This window comes from Poecile atricapillus, chromosome 12 (assembly GCF_030490865.1).
Source record: "Poecile atricapillus isolate bPoeAtr1 chromosome 12, bPoeAtr1.hap1, whole genome shotgun sequence".
Lineage (NCBI taxonomy): Eukaryota > Metazoa > Chordata > Aves > Passeriformes > Paridae > Poecile > Poecile atricapillus.
The window spans coordinates 4,281,060-4,305,156 of record NC_081260.1 but is presented as its reverse complement, the minus strand read 5'-3'; the positions used below and the strand labels follow the sequence as shown (position 1 = coordinate 4,305,156).

The following is a 24,097-nucleotide window of genomic DNA, read 5'->3' as shown; positions in this document are numbered from 1 at the left end:
GGATTGTTGTTTATTTCTGGTAGATGAGGGTCTGAACAATTGCAGGTACCTCACTGCTCATCCCACCTACAGCCTCAGTGAGCTGGGATAAGTCCTGTTACCAGAGCCTGAATCCCTGTGTTGTATCTGAAATCTTAGATTGTCATAAGGAGCATGTGTGACCTCTGAAATTTGTCTGGTTTTCTTAATGTTTGTCTGTTTTCAGTTTTACATTTTTTTTATTTATTTTTTTTTTAATTAGTCAAAAAAATAAACATTTTGAAATTTGGAGAAAAATGTCTTTACAGAAACAAATTTCTTATTTGAAAGACATGTCTGAAAACATTTCCCTCTGGTCAAACACTCCACCTAAAATGGGCTGAATCATGTCAGGCAATTTGAGAGACAAGGTGATGCAGAGTGGAAGTCAGATAAACTCTACTTGGTTATATATTAATAACCACAGATATTTAAAAGAGACATTTAGGTATTTCACTGAAACAGTCTCAAATTTCTGCTACAGTTCAGTGCAGCAGTGAGAAAAGGTAACTCAAATAAACTGTCAGCATTGTATCTCTATAAAAATTGATGATGGATATTCATATGCAGTTTTCTCCTGAAGTTTGCTAAAACAGATGCAGCCCTATATAAATATAAACACACATATATACACACATATATATATATGTACATATACATATATATATATGCGCTGAAAAAGCCTTCTCCCAGAGCTCCAGATGGACTAGATCCTTATCAGATGTGCACCCTGAGCAAAAGAACCAGAAGGCCGCCTCTGTTAGACAATCTCATCTTCAGAGACTATCTCAAGGTCACCCAAAATATATATACAGAATTCCCTTTACTTCCCAAAAGATGCTTTAACTACCATGCCCCTGACTGGGGTTATTGTGTTTTAATTCAGAACTAAATAAAAATACCACTAACTCAAACCCACACCATGCTGTGCATTCCTACACAACTGAACTGCTGCAGCCCTTTCACCTGGGCATCCAACCCAGGAAACCTTTGGGAACAATTGTCGTGTTTATTTTTTGTAACATTCCTCACTGAACCTTGTAGAGATGATATTAATAAAATAAAGCATCCCAAGGAGCAAAGGCTGTCTCTGTAAAAGCTTCAGACTATTCAGTGAGTACTAAAAAATTCCCTTTTTTCACATTTGCAGGGATATGAACAACTGACCCGCAGCAGTGGCTGCATGTTCTTTGTTACAGAGCGAGACAACTCATCTTGGAGCCCAGTAACAAGAATTCTGTATTTATCTTAGCGGGCTGACCTCTTTCACTGCCCCCAGCATTAAACAGCTATTTTTGGATGCTTCCAGCCATCTGTGCTCGCTGGAAGTGACAAGAACAGATCCACTCCTTCTGTAAGACCTCGATGCTAATTTATTTTTTTTTTTTCTTCCTTTAATTCTTTCTTTCTGTTTTTTCCCCTCTTATCTCCACACACCTCATTTCATTCCGGGCAGCCTTAGGGTTACTGTCCCGCTTTATATGCGCCTTTTTCCCTCCCACTCTCTTCTTTCAAACGTAATCTCAGGCTGACGTTCCCTGGCCGCTAGCTGAGGAGACACCTGAGGGGAGGGAGTACTTCCCCTCACGGGGAATTCCCGCCCCGCACGAGCCGCGCATGCGCAGAGGCACCCGGCGCAGGAAGGGCGGAAGCATCGCCGTCATTGCCGCCCACAGCGCGCTGTGGCTGTGCTGCGCATGCGCGGCTGGGAGGGAACGCGCCGGCAGGGGCGGCGCTGAGGGGCGGCTGCAGTCATTGCGCATGCGCGGGGCGGTGGCGGCGGGGTTTGAACGTAGGGACGGTTGGAGCTGGCGGGAGGCGGCTGCTGTGTGGTCAGGGGCCGTGTGGAGGGGTGATCAGTGCTCAGGGGCCGTGTGGAGGGGTGATCAGTGCTCAGGGCAGCAGGAGGCTTGGCCCTGGAATGGTGAGTGGCCTGAGCAGCGGCAGGGTCAGTGGTCGTGGCAGTAGGGGTCGGTGCCCAGGGCAGCGGGAGGGTTGCCCCGGAATGGTCAGTGGCCGGGTCAGTGGTCGTGGGAGGGGGTGGTCAGTGGCTCCCCTCTTCCCCCGCCCGGCTCCCCACTCAAGGCCAGGGGGCCCCGCCGCCGCTCTGAGGGCCCCGGGGCCGCCCGGCTGGGCTGGACCGGGAAGGCCTCGTCTCCTCTGTCCCCTGGGGATGCTCCGGGTGGCCCTGGGGCACCGGCGGCTGCTGGGGAAGGGGGTGCTGGGGAGGAGGGTGAGGAGCGCTGGTGCCACATTCCTCTTTTCTGAGGGGCTGCGCAGGGCTGGGCTCGCTGTCAGCCAGAACTGCCCTTCCAGCTGCTCTCTTCTTCACCAAACCTTTCTGGTAGAACTCATACAGGACAAAAGAAATCAAAACACATGTAGAGAAGGTGTTGAGGGAGCTGAGAGAAAGCTGTTGCTGTACTCCAGACTGTGGTCACTGAACTTTGCTGCACGGGAAAGTGACAAACAAACCTATAGGGAAATAGTGATGGTTCTAACCTCATAAGGAAGTGAGAGATGGAGAGGGATATGAATTGAAAGTCATTCTGTTTTATTGTGTCAGGAAATAGGTCCCAGCAATCCAGGGATAGGGGTGCACACTCTACCATGTTCAGCAAATTGTAGCAAATTTTCTGATTTTGTGGGTAAAACGTTGATCTTTCCAGCATGTTGAAGAGAAAATGCCACTTTTTGTGCCTGTATTTCACCCACTGCTGTGCAGTTTGGCACTGTTGGTAGCTCTTGTGCCTCATTTGGAAGATTATCAAAATTTCTTAATTTTTCTAATCCAAACTGGTTAGTAGGAGGGCTGCAGAAGAATCTAATTTTTGTGAAATAGGAAGAAAAGTGTTGCTATGATCCTCTACCATCTGTATGTAACCTTGCAGAGAATCATGACTTGTTGACTGTTTGTATTGCTATACACAATACAAGTAAGGAAAATAACAGTGTACAGAATTAACTCAGAAGAAAACTTGGTTGTGTTTTGTTAACTTTCTGGTTATGTTGATTTTTTAATCAAAATGCTATATGAGATTGTATCAGATAATGTTTAACTTGAAAGGAGCTTGTGTTAACTTTTACTTGGGATTTTTTTTCTTTTTTAATGTGAGATGAGAGTTTTGATACACTGTTGTCTGTGCATCTTTGAGGATTTTCTCTGATCTTTTGGGGAGCAGTCATCTCTAAATTATTTCTTCTGAATTTAAAATCTGCTTGTTAAGAAACAAATGTTTCTTTTCCTTGCAGGGAACCAGTTCTCTGACATTCGTCGGCTGATCTCTTTTCTTCCCTAATGAAGGATTGGCTCTCACATGACAAATGAGTAAAATTCTCCATTCTCAGCTGGGAGTCTGAAAAGATGCAGCGAAGGCAGAGTTCCAAGGCCCCAAGGCAGTCTCTGCAAGGTCATCATAAAAGCCAAACTGATCTCTCTGCATGGCGAAAACGAGGGAGAACTGACTCTGAAAAAGGTTTGCAGAATCAGCAATCTGTTAATGATCAGAAATACGATAGCCAGGAAGGATCTCTAGAGCAAGCTTTGAGCTACTTGGAGAAAGGTAAGAGCATTTTTAGGGTGGCTATCTAGGATTGAGAAGATAATAACTACATTCTTAATTAAAAAAACCCAAACTAATTAATATCTTTTTCCCCTCTTTAATGCTTGAGCTATGTATTATTTGTTTAGTGTCATAGAAGTTCTGTGTTACTACTATGTAAAGAAAAGGAAATAGCATAGATAGTTTGGATTGGAGGCACCGAACACCCCTGCCATGGGCAGGGACACCCTCCAGTAGATCAAGTTGCTCAGGGCCCCATCCAGCCTGGCCTTGAACACTTCCAGGGATGTGGCAGCCACTGCTTCTCTGGGCAGCCTGTGCCAGAGCCTCCTCACCCTCACAGTAAACAATTTTATCCCAGTATCCTGTCTAAACCTCCTTCAGTTTGAAGCCATTTCCCTTGTCCTGTCACTACATGCTCTTGTAAAAAGTCTCTCTATATATTTCTTATTAAAATATTAATAATTTTAGAATGATTTTACTCTGTTTTCCCTCTTTAACTCCTGAGCTGTGTAATGTTTCTTTAATGTCTTAAAAGTTTTTCTGCTTTGTTACTTAATTTTAAAATGTCAAGAAGATGTGCAGGGACAGTTCAGAGAAGCTTTAAGTTAATTTCTGTTCAGAAGTTTCATCCTGTGCTTGTACTATTGTTTTTCCTAGTTCAAGGCTGTGTTGCACTGAAGAAGAACAGTGTTCTGCAGAAACACTTGAATACATTGGAAAGCACTGCCCTGGAACAAGGGCTGCCCCCTGAAGGGTTTGAGATATTGCTGAACGTGGCGCTCAGTGGCAAATTTGGTACAGTATTTCCATACTGCTGGTGTATCTTCTGTGAATGTGCCTATCCCCTCAAATCAAACCTGTTGTAATGTGTTTACAGTACTGTAACATAAAATTATTTTTTCTGACATGCTTTGGTATTGTCTCCATTTTCTTTTGTTAAGCTGCATTGAATTATTTGTCATCATTTTGGGGTATAGGCAAGTCCTTAATAAATTCTTATAAGTCCTTATACACTGTTATTTGAGCAAGAAAGCTCTGAATCATTTTGTCCAGAGGTAATTTTGCTGCAAATTAAGCTGCAAAACAATATTGAAGAACCTGGTACGTGAGCACTATCTCATTTGAAATTGTTTTTTTTCCAGCTGATACAGTGAATACTCGTTTATTGAAGAGCCTGATTCCTGCCTCAGTGATACCAGAAAGTTCTGTGGTTACAGCTGTGTCTTGGCTCTGTGTCAGCAAATGCTCAGGCAACATTCAGGTAACTTAGTAAGTGTTTACAGTAGTTGTTGCTTCTGCACTGGAACCATAAGAAAATGTTATTTTGAGGAGTCAAAAATCCTGAGGTTTTAATGTACAGGGTACATTTTAAATGACAAGGTACTGTCATTTAATAAGACTGGCAGAGATGCCCATTGCTGGAATGGCAATGGGAACCAAGAAACACATTAAAAGTGTCAGTGGAGATTTGGTTCCTGCTTGCCTTTTATCTTTCAACTCCTCAAGAACGGTGTCTCCACAAACATTGTGAAATACTTCTGCTGCATGAGATGTCCCTTAGGTTATGTGCACCTTGGTTGTGGCAACATGACTTAACATTAGGAAAAGAGTCTTTTTACGTTCACATGGTCTGCTCAAAGATTTATGTGATATAACCATTTAGGTTGGAGAAGATGAAGACCACAGGATCCAACCATTAACCTAATGCTGCTAAGCCAACCATGTCCCCAGGATCTACAGCTGCACATCTTCTAAATCCCTCCAGGAGTGCTGATTCAGCCTCTACCCTGGGCAGTCTGTTCCAGTGCTTGACAGTGATGAAATTTCTCCTGTTAACCAATCTCAACCTCCCTGGCAGAACTTATTGCTTGTTTCTTGTCCTGTCACTTTTGTACTTAGGAGAAGAGGCTGGCCCTTGCCTCATTTCGGCTTTCTTTCAGGGAGTTATAAAGAGTGAGAAGGTCCCCCCTGAGCCTTCTTTTCTCCAGGCTGAGCCCACATGTGTCCCATTTATCGGATTCCCTCTCTCTCAGTCACCACTGATAACACAAATAGGGTCCCATGGTTATGGAAACCAAAACCCAGTTGACAACAACAATGATGGGGCTAGTTGTTTACCTGGTCAATCCCTTTCTGCATCTGAATTACCCCAGACCTGTTTGTAGCTCTCTGGTTATCCTTGAGAATGGTGTGTATCCTTACTGATTGTGTCTTGAGCTGACTTCTGTTTCCTCTGCCTTGCTTTTGCCCATCACCTAATGTAATGTGTTTTTTTGTTTTTTTTTTTCCTGTCTGCAGCTGCTTTTTTTAAAGTGGCTGATCACAGTGTTTGACTTCATTGATCACAAAGAACAACTTCATGCCCTCTATGGTTTCTTCTTCTCCTTCCTGCAAGATGAGAAGATGGTAAGGAGAGCTGAAGAACATATGGAGCTGACAAAATAAACTTAAATGTTCATTAGTAGTATGCATATTAATGCTAGAATTAGTCTGGAGTAGGTGGTGGTTAGAGACCATTTTCTGATGGCTGGATTTCCTTTTTTATTTTCTCTTTGTATTATAAGATTGCTGGGTAATTCAGATCCATGAACAGCCAAGTACTGTAAGATTGCTGTGGTCTGTTTGCTTAAACATGTATCCAAGAACTGCTATGCTGTATCACAGAGAGTGTGACCATTTATTCTGTCTAAATTCCCAAGAGTAACAGTGGTCTCTGGGATTGTCAGACATCAACAGGTAAAGTCTCCTGCTCCTGAGCAGAAACTGACTTGTACCTTGGGCAAAAAGAAAAAAAAAACATTTTAGAGCAGTGTTTATTTAAGGTAAGAAACTAATAACTAATTACTGTTCTACTTAATTAATTTGAAATATAGCTTAAAAGAGAGCATGCATTCAGGCAATTTCTGCCATATGGCAACTGTAAAATCTAGGAATTTTGAAGTGTTTGAATTCAGTGCATACTAAAATGATCTTGGCAGGCATGTTATGTATGAGATTGTTAATATTCTTTCAGTTTAAAATATTTTATAGTTAAAACAAAATCCCAAAGTTCTGAGTTATATTTCTTGTAATGTTTTTAATGGTTTTATATTAACTTTAGTTATAATCTTTCCATAAAACTGGATTTAAGTTCTTAATGTTTAAAATAGCTAAAATAGCTTTTTCAGGCATGATGGGTCAGCTGGAAAGTGCACCAGAGTTGGCTTGAAACTAATTTAAGACCCTTTACAGCCTCAGCTGCAGTTAAAAGCTCTAAAAAAGTATACTGGTTCAAAGGTGCCTTTCCTGTAGAAAATGTAATTTTCAAAAGCACTTTCACTGCTGACTCTTATAATTTCTAGATAATGTTGCAAAAGAAATTATCCAAGTTAATTAAATAGCTTGGTTACTATCAGGACTGCTCATAGTGCAGTGATGAAGTTTTAAATGAAGTTGATACATGGAGCTTTCTCTTGTGCTGCTTTTTGTGTGTCCTGGCTGTGTGTCTGCAGCAGCAGGAGAGCTCATGGCTGCCTTTGCTTTGCAGTGCCCCTACGTCTGCCACCTGCTTTACCTGCTGACCAGGAAAGAAAATGGTGAGTCTTATCTGTGTGAGCTGAAATACCATTTTATTTCTGATCCTGTTTGCTGGTACTGCCTTTTTTTTCCAATACAGCTGATACAATGATTAGCCAATATTGTGCTTTTAATGCAAGGAAGAATGAGTGGTAGTTCAGGCAAAACTTTGTGTAACACTTGCTGAATAGGAAACGTCTATATTACCCTAGAAATAAGGATTACTGGTTCTTCTTGCTTTTTCATGACTTTATAATAAAAATGTTACTTATATAACTTTTGCTTAAATGTCTGATACGGTATTTTTAAAATCCTTTATATTCTTAATTGTTTTTCCAGTCAAGCCTTTTCGGATTAGGAGTCTGCTTGACCTCCAAGCAAAAATGGTGAGTTTATTTCAGATGTTGTAGAGTTTGAACTGTGGTTAATAATGTGGTTAAAAATCTAACGTTGTAAGACTAGTGTCCTTACAGAGTGGAGAAGAGTGGATGGACTTGGAATTGTAGGTTTTAGTCTTTGTAGCGTCAAAGTTTCTCTCTTGGACATGCATCCCTAATTTTCATGTGTGTTTTGCTAGCACATGCAGTGATATATGCAAAGCTCAGTGTTTGGTGACCAGGTATCGTGAAATCTCTGAAGCAAGGGGCAGCTTCATTTATCTATTAGTCTTTAATTTTCTATTAATCTTCCTTGTTCAAGTGGTACCAAAAATGACTGAAAAATGTGAGATTGTAGAGGACCATGCTCCCTTTTTTTAAAGAAAAAAACATTGCTATAATAACATGTTTTTTACACAGCAGAAGACTATTTATTATCACTTTGATTTGTTACGTTCCCTTTTATCAGTTATGATTACACAAAGGTCTTCAGACTTCTTCCTATAGTTATTTATTGTTCCAGTTTTTGTTGTTTCTGTCACTTTCACTGTTTATCTGTGTTTACTTGGTGATGTGTAGCTCTAGAATTTTAGCTTTTACTGATCACTGGGGTTTTTTGCTTTTAAAATACGGCATTCAATTTCTATATTAAAAACATACCCCACATGTTTTCCCCCTTGTTCTGTTATTTTGACAGGGAATGCAGTCTCATCTACAAGCTCTGCTATCACTTTACAAACTTTTCTGCCCAGACCAGGTGACCATAACCCTTTCTGGGAAAATGAAGGTAAGGATTTAGATTTAGTCAGTTCAGAACCAGGATTTACTACAGTATTTGTATGGAGCTTTCTATTTAAACTGTAGCAGATTTACTAGTGAAGATTAATTCTATTTCCTATTTTCACTGAGTGAAATCAGGTTTAGATGAGGATTCCTTGCCTTATGTTTATTTCCTCTTCAGTATAATGAGATGATTTGGTAAGGAATGACATCTACCTTTGTTTTATGAGGATTACTTTAATCCTTCTTTTGGTGTTCCTGCTGGGTTTGACTTGTTTCACACAGTATTAAGTTCTGCAGGAAACAAACTGTCTAATTTGTCAAGGTATTGTTCTAATTGCTGCCATTCTCAAGTACAAATGACAGTGGAGCTCTGCACTTGGAGTGAGAAGAAAGCAGTTAAAAAATGTAGGAAACTGATTTGTCAGAGATGCAAGGAACAGTAAAAAATGACTCCCCTTCCAGAGAGGCCTAAGAGAGGTGTGTATGCTCAGCCCTTTGACCAGGTAGAAACATGTACTAGAGTCAGATATATAAGATAAAAGAGCAGCTGGTGCTCTTTGTTGCTGCTGCAACAAAATTTTCTTTCAGTGGGCTAGACTTAAAAGTTTGAGATTTTTGTTGGTTTTTTAGAACAGACATTTATTTGCAGGCAAGTTGAGTTTCTATAAAATAAAATTTGTTTTATTTCAATCTGCTTGTGTATTTATATTCTCTAAATTTATACTCTACATTGTGCTGCACAGTCATCTGTTGGAGAATTTACATTTTTTAGCATGCACAGAAGTGCAGTGAATTACTAGGAACTAGATCCCAAATATTTCTTCAACTGTCTTTATGAGCACACTATGTTGTGTACTAAAAGCTTGATTAACTAGGTCTGAGACAATCTCAATACTTTTGTGATGGTTGGCACTTGATTAGAGTTTAAAGACTGATCGACATTGAAATGTAAAATTTATTTATTTTTTGTGCAGAAAAGGTGTTAGCTTTTCCAGCTTTCTGTGGTAATATCTACGTTAATTTATTTGGTTACTCATAGCATTGTTATGTTATGTGAGTGTCACTGATGCTGAATTCAGGAAATTCTTTTATTAACTGCATGAGCATACTTTGGTCATGTTTAATTTTAACATATACTTGAGATTTAATCTATGAATTGATGATTGGTTTGAATTAAGATTATAAAGTAGAAGTGTTGGAGATCCCTTCTGAAAAGGGGGACATTGTTCCAAAGGAAATAAAAGCCCAACTGTTGAATTGTTGACCAAAGGTGATGAAACTGAGGAATGATGAGAGTTCTATGCTGTGAAAATCTGTCAAGTGTCTCTACATGACTGTGGTGATGTTTATCAGAACAGAAACTGATCTTTCTGTTGCTTTGTCTTAGCTTGGCTTCTTGCATGGATGTCTGATTTCTGTTTCCAGAGTTACTTCAAGAATTCAGAGGGCCCGTGGAAAGCAGCAATCACTGCAGTAAGGCAAAGAAACCAGGGAACCTCTCCCCTGTCCCAGGCAGTGTTTTTAGGCACATCCCAACCTCAGTCACGAAAAAGGGTATGTTATGGGCCTAAGGCACACCTAGAAGGTGCCTAGTCATGGTTTTCATTATGAATATTGGCAAATAATGTGAGTCTGGCTTTATTTTGGCACAGGAAAGGGGGGAGTAATTATAGAGAAATGCAACAGTCAATTATAATGAAAACCTGGATACCTTTTTTGTAAAATTGGTCTTTCTGGGAGCTGTTCATGAGTGCAGCCAATTGCATTGGAATCTGAGTAATTTGTTTTTCCTTTCTACAGAAATGGAATGCCCAGTTGGTTATACCTGCAACCAGTACAAACACAAATAATTTAGAAGAGGAAGGAGAAGAGAACAGTGTTTATTTGTACAGTTCAAGCAGGTCTTTTCCAGTGGAGCAGCTGCAGACCTTCCCTCAACTCCTACAAAATATCCACCATCTAGAGGTGAGTTTCAGAAAGGTCTTGGTGAATGTTTTGGGAGATCAAAGGATGTTCCTCTATGCCCTGTTTATATGTGAGTAGTGTGTGGGCTATCTAATTCTAAGAGAGCATCTAGTCCTAACTGAGGATGGTAGATGAGTCCTAGGAATGGTCTTGTTGCTGGTAAAAAGATTGGACATGAGATTCTCTGGCAGTTTATTGATTTAAATCCTGAATAATTATTCTTTTCTTTTTTTTATTGCAGTTTCCTTCCCAGATGGGTTCAGTGCTAACAAACCCCTTATTGCTTCACTACATGAATTGTGTGAAAGATGAATCTATTTACCTGAGGCTCTACTACTGGATGGGCCAGATGCTCCAGGAAGGTAGGAACTTCAGTATTATCTTGTGAGGTAGGGAGCTAAAGGGTGTCTGAGGCTTTTCACTTTTCACTGATGGTACTTTGCTATTCAGATTTACAGAGATAACCATAGAGTGTTAAAACAGCTACTGGAGGAGAACTGAATTTGGTTTGTCATTGTGCTTGTTCTTGCTGTGCTCATATTCAAGTACAGTATTCTCTCCTGTTCAGAATGCACCTGGTGTGTGGTTGATAAACCACATGAAGAAGAATTCAGGAGCTTCCTGGAAACTATCTACAAGGCAGAATGTTTGTTGCAGGTAAGTGCATGTTTTGTGGAAGGAAGCCAAGGGTTTCACAAAGTCTTCCCTTAAAGAACTTCTGGCACTTACCTGTTTCCTGTAGTATTTCTGAGACAGTGACTCAAGTGATAAAAATATCTTTATGTTTGGCAAGTCAGTATTCTGGAAATGGCCTTGTTTTCTGCAGGAAAAATAATCTAAGAAAAATAATTTGAATGTCCTGGTAAGTATGGCTGGAAGTAGGTCTAGGCCTCTTCCCTTCTCCAGAGTGATGCGAGTGTGGCAAGGTGCAGTCAGATGAATTTTTGAATGCTTCTCTTCTGCATTGCAGGAGGGATTTTCTGCCTGTGAAGAGTTCCTTTATAAGACCCTTCCTCTCTGGGATGGTGTCTGCTGCCGCTCAGAAATCCTCAAACTTGTGAGTTGGATCCCCCTCAGCAGTTCCTCTGGTATGTGCTGCAGATCCTTTGGGTGACTTGGACTGTGGGGCTATCTCAGGGCATAGAATTTGTGCACTGATATCCTATTGCTTTCTCATTTTTTTCAGACATTAAGTCATACCTCTATGATCCCCTGGCACAGCTCTTTTTCACATCCTCTATTTACTTTAAGGTAATTTAAATGAATATAATGGCTGTTTACTTCTAGTTTATGCTCCTATCTGTACTTGTGTTAGGTATAGCAGTCTGAGGGATTGTATAGGAAACATCCTTTTGAGAAGTCTGTGCCCAACTCTGCCCAACAGACTTACAGTTTAACTTCTTTAGGAAATTGATGCCTTTAAGATATCTTCCTTTTTTTGACTGGAATTAAGCTGGGGCACTGGAGATAAAAAGAACTGATAGCACACAGCACAATAGTTCAATTAACAAGTTTAACTGCTTGTTAAAACTGTTTTTTTTGGTGTTTTTTCACTACTTGAAATTCACATTCTCCAGAAATGCTATATACAACACATACATTCAGTTCTAGGGGTCGTGCAACTATGTCACTGCTCCTGAGACACTCCTGGTACCTTTCCTTGGATATGCCAATTCTCAGGGCATTCTTTGTTCGGGATTATGTGCTTGCATAAATTGTCATCAACCTGATTTCTTTTTGCCTATTGCAGTGCAGTGTTCTTGAGAGCCTGAAAGAGCTGTTGCAGAACTGGTTAAATTGCAATGTGATTCAAGTGGATTTGGAGTTTTCTTCTTTGTAAGTTTGACTTTAAAGAATGCAAACCATGTTCTGTGCATTTCTCACCGGTGTATTTAGATGTGTATTCTAGCCCTAACACCCAGCATAAAGACCAACCAGAAAGTTAATAGTGCTGTTTTGATTCTGCTATATTGTAAGCTACCTTTTCAGGACTGTTCTTTGTCTTTCTTTAGAAGCATTTCTGCTGACACTGGAAATTGAAGTGTCCAGAATTCAAAATCTGGTAACACTGATATCTGGGTGTTTATAATGGTGCTGATAACAATGTGTTACTGGCTGTATTGAAGAACAAGTGTCCGTTGTTGAGTATTTGATAGGGCTAAAGCATAAACTTTAATTTTGTTTTACCATTTTCCATGTTCCTGTTTGCAAAGACATATCTGTAATGTTGTGCCATGTCATTGCTGCAGGAACACCACCCTCTCTGGACTAGTGAATGTGGTGGCTGAACTGGTCCACTTTGTGGGATGGATCTCTACTGTTGCACTGCGTTTGGAAAACAATTCCACATTCTTGATGTACTTCATTCTGGATTTCTATGAGACTGTGTGTATCCCAGTCATTTTGTCTTTTGTTTCAAGTACTCCTAAGGCTGTTTGTATTTTTAAGCTAAAGCATAAAACATCTTCCTTGTTCTAGTTTACAGAACTTTTTGATTAAATGCAAGAATATTCTAAATACTTGGTAGATGTACAGGTGAAAGCTGCTATTCTTGCATCTACAGGCAGAACTAAATATGCTGCTAGAAAGTGGTTGCTCTTAATTCAGAGGTGAACTGAGGAGGGAGAAGTAACAGTAGGGCATAACCTGCTTTTTTAATGTTGACTTAAAGAAAAGAACAGCGATCAGTTCAATTTCAAACTACATATCTTTTTTTTTTTTCCCTTAAATGTTTCCTTAAAAATGTGGGTTTTTTTTTCTAGTTTGTGCTGTAGGCAATCAAACAGCATCAAATAGCCTTAAGTCTATTCTCCAGCTTCCTCATGTCCTCTCTGTAGTTGTGCTTACTGTGAACTCCAGCCATGCTGTAACAACAGCAACAGCTCCTACAATTTAGGTTGGGAATAGCTGAAAAAACAGTGATAGTCCTGGGATCTGTTTGTAACTGAATTGTCCATTAAAAATGCACAAAATTTGTGGGTAATAGCACTTGCATAAGACACCCTGGCCTTCCCTTTTGGATGAAGCTGATGGATCTGGCTGGAATTCAGTGTCATGCTCTCTGTTGCTCTTACATCCTTGGAATTTTGTAATAATCATTACTTTGGCAGTAATAATCAGCCTGGATGTGCTTCCTTTCTACAGGTGTGTGACATGTACCTGAAGTACAACCTGCCTTTGCTGATAATGCCTCCTGCTGGGGTTTTCTACCCAGCACTGCTCAGCATGGATTCTGTCAACTTGAATCAGCTCTGCTACATTATGTACAGGTACTACAACAGGTGTGGGCTGTAGGGACTCCTTGTCTTCTCTTTCAGTCTTTTGGAAATGAAAGGACTTTGTTGTAAAAACCTGGGATCTACTTCTTTCTGTGCAAGGCAGAGGTAAAAATTCCTCTTGTGTCCAGCTTTCATGATAAATGATTTTATAGCTGTAGCTCCTCCTCATTTTTTTTCAGTCTGTTATCCAAAACAGCAGGATTCTGACCTCTTTCCTGGTATTATTTGCATATCTTTGATATGTGAAGGAAGAAGTTCCCATATTGTTTTCAGAGAACTAAAGTCAACTAGCTGGACTTAACAGTAGTAACTACACAACTTCTCAGTCCTGTACTTTGGCTACTACACTTGAGCTTTTCCTTACAAATTCTGTCATGTGCTGAGCAGGAAGCACTTCTTCCACCTCCAAACTCCAGGAACTGGGGACTGCCTTGTGCTGGTGGCAAGGCCAAAAACAGCACTGTTTATTGCTCTGCAGGATCCACCACCAAGGCTACACTTCTTAGCCTTGTTAGTTCCAGTGGCTGCATCTGAGGAGAAGAGTGGTCAATAGCTGACAGCTGGTGCAGGGCTCTCCATGTGGCTTTTCCTCTAAGGAATCTTCAGGGTAATTAACATGACAGGAAGGTCTCTAGGAAATAAGAAGAGCTAGTGCTTATTATATAGAACAACTGTCAAGTTGCATTACTTCCAGTGGCTTCTGTTTCTTTGCTTAGTGAATGAAAGTCTCCCTTAAAAACACACTGCATTTCTCTGCTGATTTTAAGGCTGAATGTCCATTCTTGTGTGTTGCATCTATGAAGGTGACTGTCCCAGGCAAAACTGGTCATGTGTGAATCATTTAAGAGACTAATATTATTAGATATGTCCCTACTCTGCCAAATGATAAAGTCCCTTTGAATTCTTTTTCATGTCTCTCTTTCACTAATAAAGTTTGATGATCTTTCTCATGGTGGAAATAAGTTTTCTTGATAAATTCCTCCAATGTTTTTCAACACAGGCACATAGTAAAAATTTATAGGCCCCTAACTTTCTCTTTCTTTGTTGGTTTTTTTTTTCAGGTATCGAACCAACTTGGTGGCTGCAAAAGAAAATGAGCTGAATAAAAAGGTATTGTGGACCCATCTGCTATGTCCTAGAACAGACTTCAGCAAGGAATTGGGTTGAGTGGAGGGGAGGTGTACTAATGGCTATCTTTTAAAGACTGGAGGGAGCACACAGCTGCTTTGAGGATGTTATTTATTGATTTTTCTTTTTCCCCCTCAGAAAATACCGCAGTTCAAGTTCAGTAACCAGACATACCAAGAGTACAACAAGTACATAATAGCTATGGTGGGCTGTCTGTGGACATCCAGTGCATTCCAGAAGGATATGCATTCTCAAGGACTTCGTATGGATGATAAGCTGCTGAGTAAAACTGCAGTGAAGGAAATAAAAAACAGCTTTAACATTGTCTACCATCCAGCCTTGATGGGCTACTCTGTTCAATTCTTGCAGCAGGTAATGGTGTAGGCCAAGATTTGGGTCTTTTATGGCACCAGATGTTCTGTCTTGACTGCTTCTCTAGAGAAGTGTCTCTGTGTCCTGGCTGACTGGTAGAGGCAGCTTTCAAAAGCTGCTGTAGCATTCTGTGTTTGTCAGATTAATGGCACAATTTGAAGAGTCTTACTTTGTGTGGGATGAAAGCAGTTGAATGTATGAATGTAGCAGTTTTAGATGTGAATTTGTACTTATGACAATTTTGAGCTAGAACTAAAATTGCTAATTAATGAAATAAATGACACTTCTGTAAAAGCTTACCAAAGGTGCTTTCTGCCCCACAAAATAGGCAGAGTGATCTAAATATTTAAACTCTAGAAAGTCAAGAAATACATGGTTAAATTATATACAGCTATTCATGGCAGAATTTGTTAGCAGTGCTTTCTGCCTCTTGTGGTAGTTTTTTTGCTTATTAAAATAGAAATCCAAGTAGCTGCTTCAAGAACAGAAGCAAGATAACATGGAGCTGTGTTGTCTTGGCTGGTGTGAGTTCTGCCAGGAGTTCTCTTGAACTGTGGGTCTTATCATATTTTCAGTGCAGCTGCTGAGGGAGGGAGCAGTTTGCCAGAGCTGTTATTGCTCCAAGATGTGTGTGCATCTCCAAGAAACCAGGTTTGGTAGGCTGTCCAAGGACAAAAATGCCAGTTTGTTGTGAGAAACTGGCAGGCTCGAGGCAAGACGTGTGACTCCTGAAATGAAGCAAGGGGCACCTGAGAAATTGAAGCAATGTATTCTGCTTAGGAACACTTGACAAATTTGCCTTTATGTGCTCAGTGTCTTGAATCAAGCTAATTTGTGTCTTACTGCTGATTAAACTCAGATTTTGTCTTTGCTCAAGGAATCTATTTTGGTTTGGTTAGACCAAGGAAAGGAGTTGTATATTTCTTATATCTTTTGTCAACATAATTTTTGTTCTGGGCTTCCTAGAATCATGGAATATTCTGCAGTGGAAGGAACCCACAAAAATAATGAGGTCCAATTCCTGCCTCTGCAGAGGAGAAATCCCAAGAATTCCACCCTGTGCCTGGGAGTGTTTTCCAGACACTTTTTGCATTCTGTCTGGCTTGGTGCTGTCACTGCTTCCCTGGGGAGCCTATCCCACTGCCCAGTCACCTTCAGTGGGAAGAACCTTTTCCTACTATCCAACCCAAACTCTCCCTAACACAGGTTCCTAATTCTTCTTTGTAGGTTTTGCACATTTAAAAAAAATCCCAAACTACAAACCAACAACCATAACACAACCAAAAAACACCCAACCTCAAAATCACTTAAAAAACACCCAAAACCTTCTGGTGAGGAATTCTTGCATTCTCTTGCTACTGTAGAACTAGGAGAAATTTTGCTTAGCAGGTGTGACAAATGTGTTTTACAGCAGGAGGAAATGATGTTGAGCTGCAGGGACACGTTTACCTCAGCAGTGCTGAGCACCAGAGGGCACTGCTCTGCAGCACTGGGGGAACACAAGCACTGCTCTCAGTTCTCTCTTCTTGCTCTTTCTCATTGTTGTGTATTTCTATTGTTTTGAAAATAAAACTTTCACACTGTAGAGATACAATGGTAAAGATACCTGTGCATATTCCTATTGCTATCCTGTAATGCTGCAGCACTGGGCAAGAGGGTCCAGATGTTACTTTGCCACTTATGCACAGAGTATGAGGCTGGAAGCCTCCTCTGAAGCAGGATTAAAAATCCCTAAATTTCTTTGCATGCCTACAATTCCTGCTTTAGGAGAGGACTTAGCAGAGACCCAGCAACCCTGGACATACTTTTTATCTGACTTGATATTGTTTTATTCCCTTTCCTTAAGGTTTGTCCTGATGATACCACCTTAAACTTCAAATTAATTAAGGTAAGATTTCTTGTTTTAGTAAATAAAGCAGGCAATTTTCAGCAGCTGTGTTGAAGAGAATGAGGTTATAATATTCACCAAACTCACAAATGCTCTAGAAAAAATCTGTATGGGGAAAAATTCCCATAGGAATTTGCTTTGATTCAGTTTCTTAACAGGGCCAAACAAGAGGACATCAGCACTTGAGAAGTTATGTATCTGTGGCTAGTGATTTGAGATTTTATGAATTTCCTACATGAGTCAGTGCAGTGTCAGGACAGGGCTGTTGTTCTCTGCAGCTCCAGAAAAAGTTACATTCTTGATGCACTTAAAGTTCATTGATAATACAAATTCTGCTTTGTATTATATTTCTGAGATAGATGTGTAGCTTTGTTACAGCTTTGAACAGGAATTCTCCACTGAGCAAATACAGTGGCACTTGGTTTCCTTTCCTGTGTCACAGTGTACTTCAAACCTGATCTGGAGGAATCACCCCTCGTGATGGAAGGAAGGCTTTAATATCCATGTTCATTTAGTTCCTGACATATTCCCTTTTGATCCAATAGACTGTTCTTTTTAGGACTGGGATGTATAAAAATCTTTCAGTATTAAAGAAAGATCATGATTCAGTCTAAGAGTCTAAGAGTGTGTATTGTGTAATTGTGGGCCTTTGGGGACAGCAGGTGACCCTGTAGACGTGTGGTCATTTACATATGTCACACAACATGTGGATGTTGTCCCACAGGAAGGCAGAGTTTGCAGACCTTTTCAAATTGGCTTAAGAAAAAGCTTTGGTAAAGCTTTGTTCTGCACATCTGACTCTTCTTTCTGGTTTACAGGGGAAGAAGTGGGACTGGTATCTGGAATATCTCTATTCCCAAGGTTTGAAGGGGCTGAAGGTCTTTATTGAGAGCAGCATCAGTCGTGTTTCCCAGGCCTCTCGCAGCAAAGCAGGGAATGTGGAAGCGTGACCCTGGGACTCACTGGAACTCTGTCATCTGGAGCAGACTGTAAAGGACTCTGTCACTAATTGTTCCTTCCTCAGAGGAGAGAAACAGAGCAATTACTCTTACCTGCACTTTTGTACTGACATCTCTCTTATGAAAGTGAAGACACAGATGTTGAGGCTGGCTTGGTTCACTAACACCGAACCCCCTCTTGTCCCAGTTAAACTTCCTGGTCTGAAGCTGGTGAGCTAAGTTATGTAACATCCACCTTTTTCACCCTAGTGTTTCTCTGTTGGAGTATCTGTTTTGATTGAGAAACAAACATTTTCCATCTCAAAACCGCAGTGAGCAGTAGTGCCTCATTTATAAGTAATGTTGACCCCTGACCTGCTTTCCTTAGCAGCAGGTAATCAGCCTTTCAGGGGTGCTGTGTTGGATTGGAGCAATGTGAGTTTCCCAATCCCCTGTTGTACCCCATATGACTTTTAACAGGCTGACCAAGCTGACATTCCTGAAATTAATTTTCATTTTGAGGCCTACAGTACAGTTTGCATGCAAACTTTGGTTATAATGATCTTCTAGTGCAGCTGGAAAGTTTGATGTTCACTTGACGGTTTATTGATTTGAGCACTTGTACAGTGTTGCCACCAGCTCACCATTTTCTATATTGACAAATGCAAATGTAACTTTCCTTTTTGTGTTTGTAGCTCTGTAGGTGTTGTATATTATTTGCATATATATGTATAATTTATTTCTGTAAAATATTTCTAATGTGTCATTTTGAAAAAAATCTTTTACAAAATGTATCTTCTGTCATTTCATTTCAAGTCTGAGTAAAAGCTGAGAGAAGCTGAACTGATGTTTCCAAAATCTAAATGAACTTTATTTTTCTGCTGTAAAACAAGGTTGTAAGCACTTGAGATTTGGGTTAGATTATACTGAATTTTACATTGTGAATCTGTACTTTGATTCAGGAAAGGAATCAGTCCTGAGAGCAACTCTGGAGCCACTCAAGATGTTTGCTTTCTTCATCCCTTCAGAATCAGACTGGTTGAGTACCACTGTTCTCAGCTCAAGTACATCTGGTTAATATGCCTAAAGTATTGCCCTTCTCATTCATCTGTGTTATCCCAAGTAGTATAAGTGCTGCTTGCTAATTTTTGTCAAGAGAAACAGATCTTCAAAACCCTAATTACATTTTTTCAACAGGAGAAACTCCATATATTAAAAAATCCTCCAACTGGATATGTTTCAAGACATGGCCCTAACATATAACGAGTTCTATAATTTTTCTGTGAAACTACCTTCAAAAAGAAGTTGGAAATGTTATGTCCACTTATGCTGGAGAGGCTGTGTACTGCAGTCCCTAAGGATACCTTAACCCTTAGCTTTTGTCCTTACACCATGCAGGTGTCCTCAGATGCTGACCAGACTTGTACTTCCACACTGGGGCTCTGTACAACAAGGCTGGAGTGATTCCCTGGGGCCACTGACAGATGTGTGCATGGCAGCCTCGTTCAGTGGGGAAAGGAGCAGGGGCAGAACATCTAAAAGAAGCAATAGCCAGGGAGAAAAGGCTTCCTGTTGGCTAGGTGCTGTTTGGAGTTTGTGGAAGGTGCATTCCTGTCAGACTGGAGGTGCTGCCAGAGGCTTCACTTCACTCGTGAAACATGCCTGGGTTCTTAAGAGTGTGTGTGATTATGTAAATATATTTAAAGGAGCTTATAGCAGAATCCTTTGGGATATAGTGAATGTTTTACAGTTACTGGTCCCTGACATCAGTTTTCCCTTGGGGTTGGTGTTTGGTTGAGAAAGCACAGAATCATATTATGGAAGACGTGCAGCATCACAAGACTTTATTATACCCTGGATTGTGAAAGTATTTAGGCAGACTGTGCAGAGTTTTGACATTCAAGTACACAGGCTGGGCACTTAGAGGTACAGAACTACAGCAACAGGACAGATAACATGATTTTAATGTGTTGGGGTGGTGAGGTTACTTTTTTTGTGTGTTTTTTTATTAATTTTTTTGTTTGTTTTTGTGGGATTTTTTGTTGTTTTGTTTTTTGGTTGTTGGACAAGATGCCTGTCTAAAATCCATCCCATGCAGCAAAAATGTGCCTGGTATTATTGGATTATTGGCCTCTAGACATTATTTCTAGCCACTTTGTGCTGTGGTAACTCTTGTCTTTTTTGACATTTGGACATTTTTTTCCTCTTTTTTCCCCTCTAACTATCTGAGTAGCATTGCACTTGAGTGGAAGAATGGCCATTTTAGGGAGGAATGTGCTACTGTACCTTTTCACTTATCCTTTTTCCCCCACTTGCTCTTTGCATTTGAATCATCACAGCAAATTTTGCAGACCATTTTCTGTGAAAAGCGTGTGCTCAAAGATCTGGCTGAGCACAGCTGCTCTGTCTGAGGACTAAAATGGACGTAATGAAGACCCATCCATTTTGTGGTAAGTGACAAATGAGTGATTTACCTCTCATGACTGTTTCAGCCCATTGTAAGGTAGGTGGACACTATGAAATCATAGCAGAAACAACTGTGCTGGGGTGTTATTTCTCACAAGGCTTCTACAGGCTTTTGATTTAGGGGTTTTGTAGTATCATACAGGCCATGGCAGTGGCCATTTCATTTTAACTGCATCCTGTGGTGTTTCTAGTAGCTTTTTAGTTGATTTGAAAAAGTGAGGCCTCTCCCTTTGGAGAAATCTCTAAGTGGGTATTAAACAGGATTTCAAAGTACTGGGCCAGAATCCTGTCTGGGGTAAGCAGCCACTGCTCCACTAATTTCTAATGGATCTGTGTTGAGTTGCACCAGCTGAACATCTGGTCCCCAGTTCACACAACCAAAGCCATTAACCCCTCCCTGTCAGACACAGTGAACATTATGCATCTGAAAATCCAAATGCCTTGGGCTAGAGTTAATCCAAATTCTTCTGAAGCCATGTTTGCTTTGTGTTTCTGTTCATAATTTCTGGTTTGTGGTGGGAGACTCATTTGTGCATCTTTATGCATCAGAGCCTTTCAGAGAGAGTCTGCTCTGAAAGAGTTAATAATTTCAACCTGTTTTTAGCTGGAATGAAGAAACTGGTTCCTCTGTATCCCTGCTTTCTATTCTTTTGTTGGCCTACTTCCCTCTGCTTGCATTTTGCATTCCTAATGCCATGAATAAATCAGGACCCAAGGATTTAGAAGGTGGTACAGCTGTAACCACTCAGGAAATTGAATCTGTGAGCCTTGTACTGCAGCTCTAACAACTGCCAATATGGGTCCTCCTGAACTCTTCTAATAATGTTTAACTGCTAGCAAAATAAAATTCACTTTGCCTTTTTTTATACAGTGTTTGAGATTTTTGTGCCTCTATCCAGTGTCTCCTCACTTGGTTACCTTTGTCTTTTAGGCAAGGCTCAGTTGTAAGGCCTCTAGGGCAGGGTAATCACCTGGCTGCTGTGACAAAATGGCTTATCACAAATCTGTGCACACTGGAGACAGGAACAAGGGAAACTGTAGGATCTGACCTGGCAAAGGGTTCATTTTCTCCACAGAATCTCAGCACAGTGAAACTCCTGGCTGGCTGTTGTCCTAGATCTTCTGATAACTTGTCATTAATAATACACACTGGGCTGATTTGTAGCTCCATGGCTCCTGAGAGAGTGTGTGAGGGAGCTCTTTATGTGCTTTTTAGTCAGAGGATGCATCATGGATGAAAAACAACAGAGATTGGTAAAAAGCTTGCTCTGGATGATGAATATCTTGAAAGAACAAAGTCTTCAAGTATTTTCTTCCAGGAAAGATGATTTATGTTGTATCAATGGGTTTCCCTCATTACGGCTCTGCTTTTTAAAATGGAAGCAACAATTGTGGTCTGATGAAGGCTGGATGCCACCAAACCTTGCTTTTTACCAATAATTCCTTTTATGTCCTTAGCATTTGGTGATGTGGTTTTGGGCACAGGATTCCTGAGAGAACTGTATGTATCTGTTAGACCTGTCCAAGTAATTATAGTTGGCAAGGGAGGTGTTGAAGTACATAAATAACATCCTGCAAGGTGTGCACCTTTGTGAGGATGCCTCTCTGCCTCTCAGCTTCCTGTCTTGTAGGAGTAAAAAGTCTGCATAACAGAGGGTAAGATTTTTTTTTTTAAAGGCTTTAATCTCCAGGCTTGCCCTTGCACAAATGTAGAAATCAAAACAGTTGATTTTCAAAAAGAAAAAAAAGAGAAAGATGCAGGTACCTACACAGGCTCTAAATACCACTTTAACCTTGACAGTGTTTAGAAATCTGTAGGCTGAGGCGTGATCCCATTCTGCAGTTTAATGAGTGAACATGCATCAGGCAAGCTGTGGTACCTGCCAGAAACGTGACACAGGATGGGCTGTTCCAGCACTGGCTCAGTCATGGGATATTTAAGTCACTGTAACGTGGCTGAGCTTCAGGCACTGGGTTTAGGCTGCAAATTGCAACAGATTTTACACTCTGCCCAAATCCTTTGGGCTCTTCCTTTGAAGAATTCAGGGATAAGCTTCTGCTGTGAACATACATTTTTACGTGCAGCTGTATCCCCATGCAGTCTGACTTGCACTGCTCCAGTGTCTGTGCTGCCTGTGAGTGCCATCTCTGCAGGAAGAGGCTGCTGTCTGCAGGTTTCCTCCCAGCCCTCTCTCTCGGGTCTCTGGGCCTGTAACATCCCCATCATGGTTTGTTGTGCACGGATCACTAAGCAGTTTCCTTTCTCTTAGGGCACCTCTGTTCTGTGTCCAAGTGAATCCTCAGCAGCTCCTGTGTGATTGCTTTCCTGCTCCTTTGAGTGCACCGCCCAGTAAATAAGGAGGGGGATGGAGAGCACATTATAAACGTGTTGGCAGCTTTTGAGGAACAAAACAGCCCCTGAGATCTGCCTTGTGTGCCTTGCCCTCCTCTCCTGTATGCTTTTGCTTTCCTTTTTACCATTTTCTCCTTTCTCTTTTTTTCTCCATCTCTTTCCCCAACTTTACACTCTTTTGTTACCCACCCCTCTTTCTTTTGGCACTTGCTGCTCTGAAAGATTTCCTTCCTCCCCTATAGACTCTATTTTTCATTTTGAGGAAATTGTTTCAAGGCCTGTGTGGGAAAAAATGAAGAGAGGGATTAATTCTATTTCTGAGTGCATGGCAGCTGTCTGCTTGTATCAGTTCTCTGCCCATTCTTCTCTCTCACCCCAGGTACCATGTGTTTAGAAAGTACCCTGCTGCTTTTCTAAATGTTTTCAGCAGGGTAGAATCTGCTCTGGGAAGGTTTTTCTGCTGATTGATGCTAGCAAAAGAGGTACAGTTATTTATTTGATATCAGTTATTTAAACAAAACAAACAAAAAAGCCCCCCAGGATGGTACCATATCCAGTCAACTAAATAATTTTCTTAGGGTCCTAATTCTAGTTTTGTTCATTCTTGTTGAAGAGGAGCTCTTTGTGCTCTGCTCCCAAGCCTGCTGGCCCATCTAATACACTGGAATTGATGGGCAGGTCTGTCCCTTTGTGCATGACCTGCTCCTCTGGCTTTCCCTCCCCAGGCAGGAGCAGCACAACCACTGAGATCCGTGATCCTGGATCAAAACAGGTACAGCTGTTTGGATGTGGGCAGCTGTGAGAGAACCCAGTCCTCTCTGATGCTTTAATTAGGATGAGACCCAGGTGAGGGAGCACCGTGTCTCAGGAAGACTGGGATTTGCAGGCTCTTGGGGAGAAATTGAATTTCTTCAAGCCATAAGGGACCTTGTCCTGGCTCACAAGCCTTTCTCTGAGCTCCTCTTTGGCAGATGGATCCACAGGGACTGTGGGTGTATGGCTCTAGGGAAAGTGCTGCTCTTGGTGTCTGCTATATCCTCCTGTTAACAAGGATAAGTCTACATTCTGTTGCTGGGTAAAGCATTGTTCTCTAAAACACTTTAACTGGGATAAGTGGATAAATATGAGCATTACTCTGAAAGGGAAAGAATGTACCAAAGTTTCCAAAGGATGCTTACAATACTTCCTCTTCTGTACCAGAGGGATGAACCTGCTCTTTCAGGAGATGTGATATTTCAAAGAAGGGAAGAGAGGCTGCACGTTTTGGGAACCAATTCCCTGTGACAAGGACTATTTTAGAAGATAAAGTTAATTGGTGGGAACTTATGGGAAGAAAAATGTAAAAATAATAGCCTTTAATTATATTGAGCCCTGAAGTTTTATGTTGAAAATGTGACTGCCAGAATTTTA

At 40.9% G+C, this 24,097-nt stretch overlaps 1 protein-coding gene across 1 annotated transcript; it reads left to right on the top strand.

Annotated features, from left to right (window-relative positions):
- Positions 1-1,868: 1,868 nt before the first annotated feature.
- Positions 1,869-18,811, top strand: CENPI (centromere protein I). The gene is made up of 21 exons (XM_058847887.1): positions 1,869-1,942; positions 3,271-3,581; positions 4,242-4,379; positions 4,727-4,845; positions 5,883-5,990; positions 7,111-7,159; positions 7,479-7,525; positions 8,214-8,303; positions 9,725-9,853; positions 10,100-10,264; positions 10,506-10,626; positions 10,833-10,921; positions 11,235-11,352; positions 11,451-11,515; positions 12,015-12,100; positions 12,514-12,649; positions 13,409-13,533; positions 14,604-14,652; positions 14,809-15,042; positions 16,889-16,930; positions 17,749-18,811. The coding sequence occupies exons 2-21, from the start codon at positions 3,383-3,385 to the stop codon at positions 17,878-17,880; spliced, it is 2,241 nt and encodes a 746-aa protein (XP_058703870.1). The 5' UTR covers positions 1,869-1,942; positions 3,271-3,382; the 3' UTR covers positions 17,881-18,811.
- Positions 18,812-24,097: the final 5,286 nt, after the last annotated feature.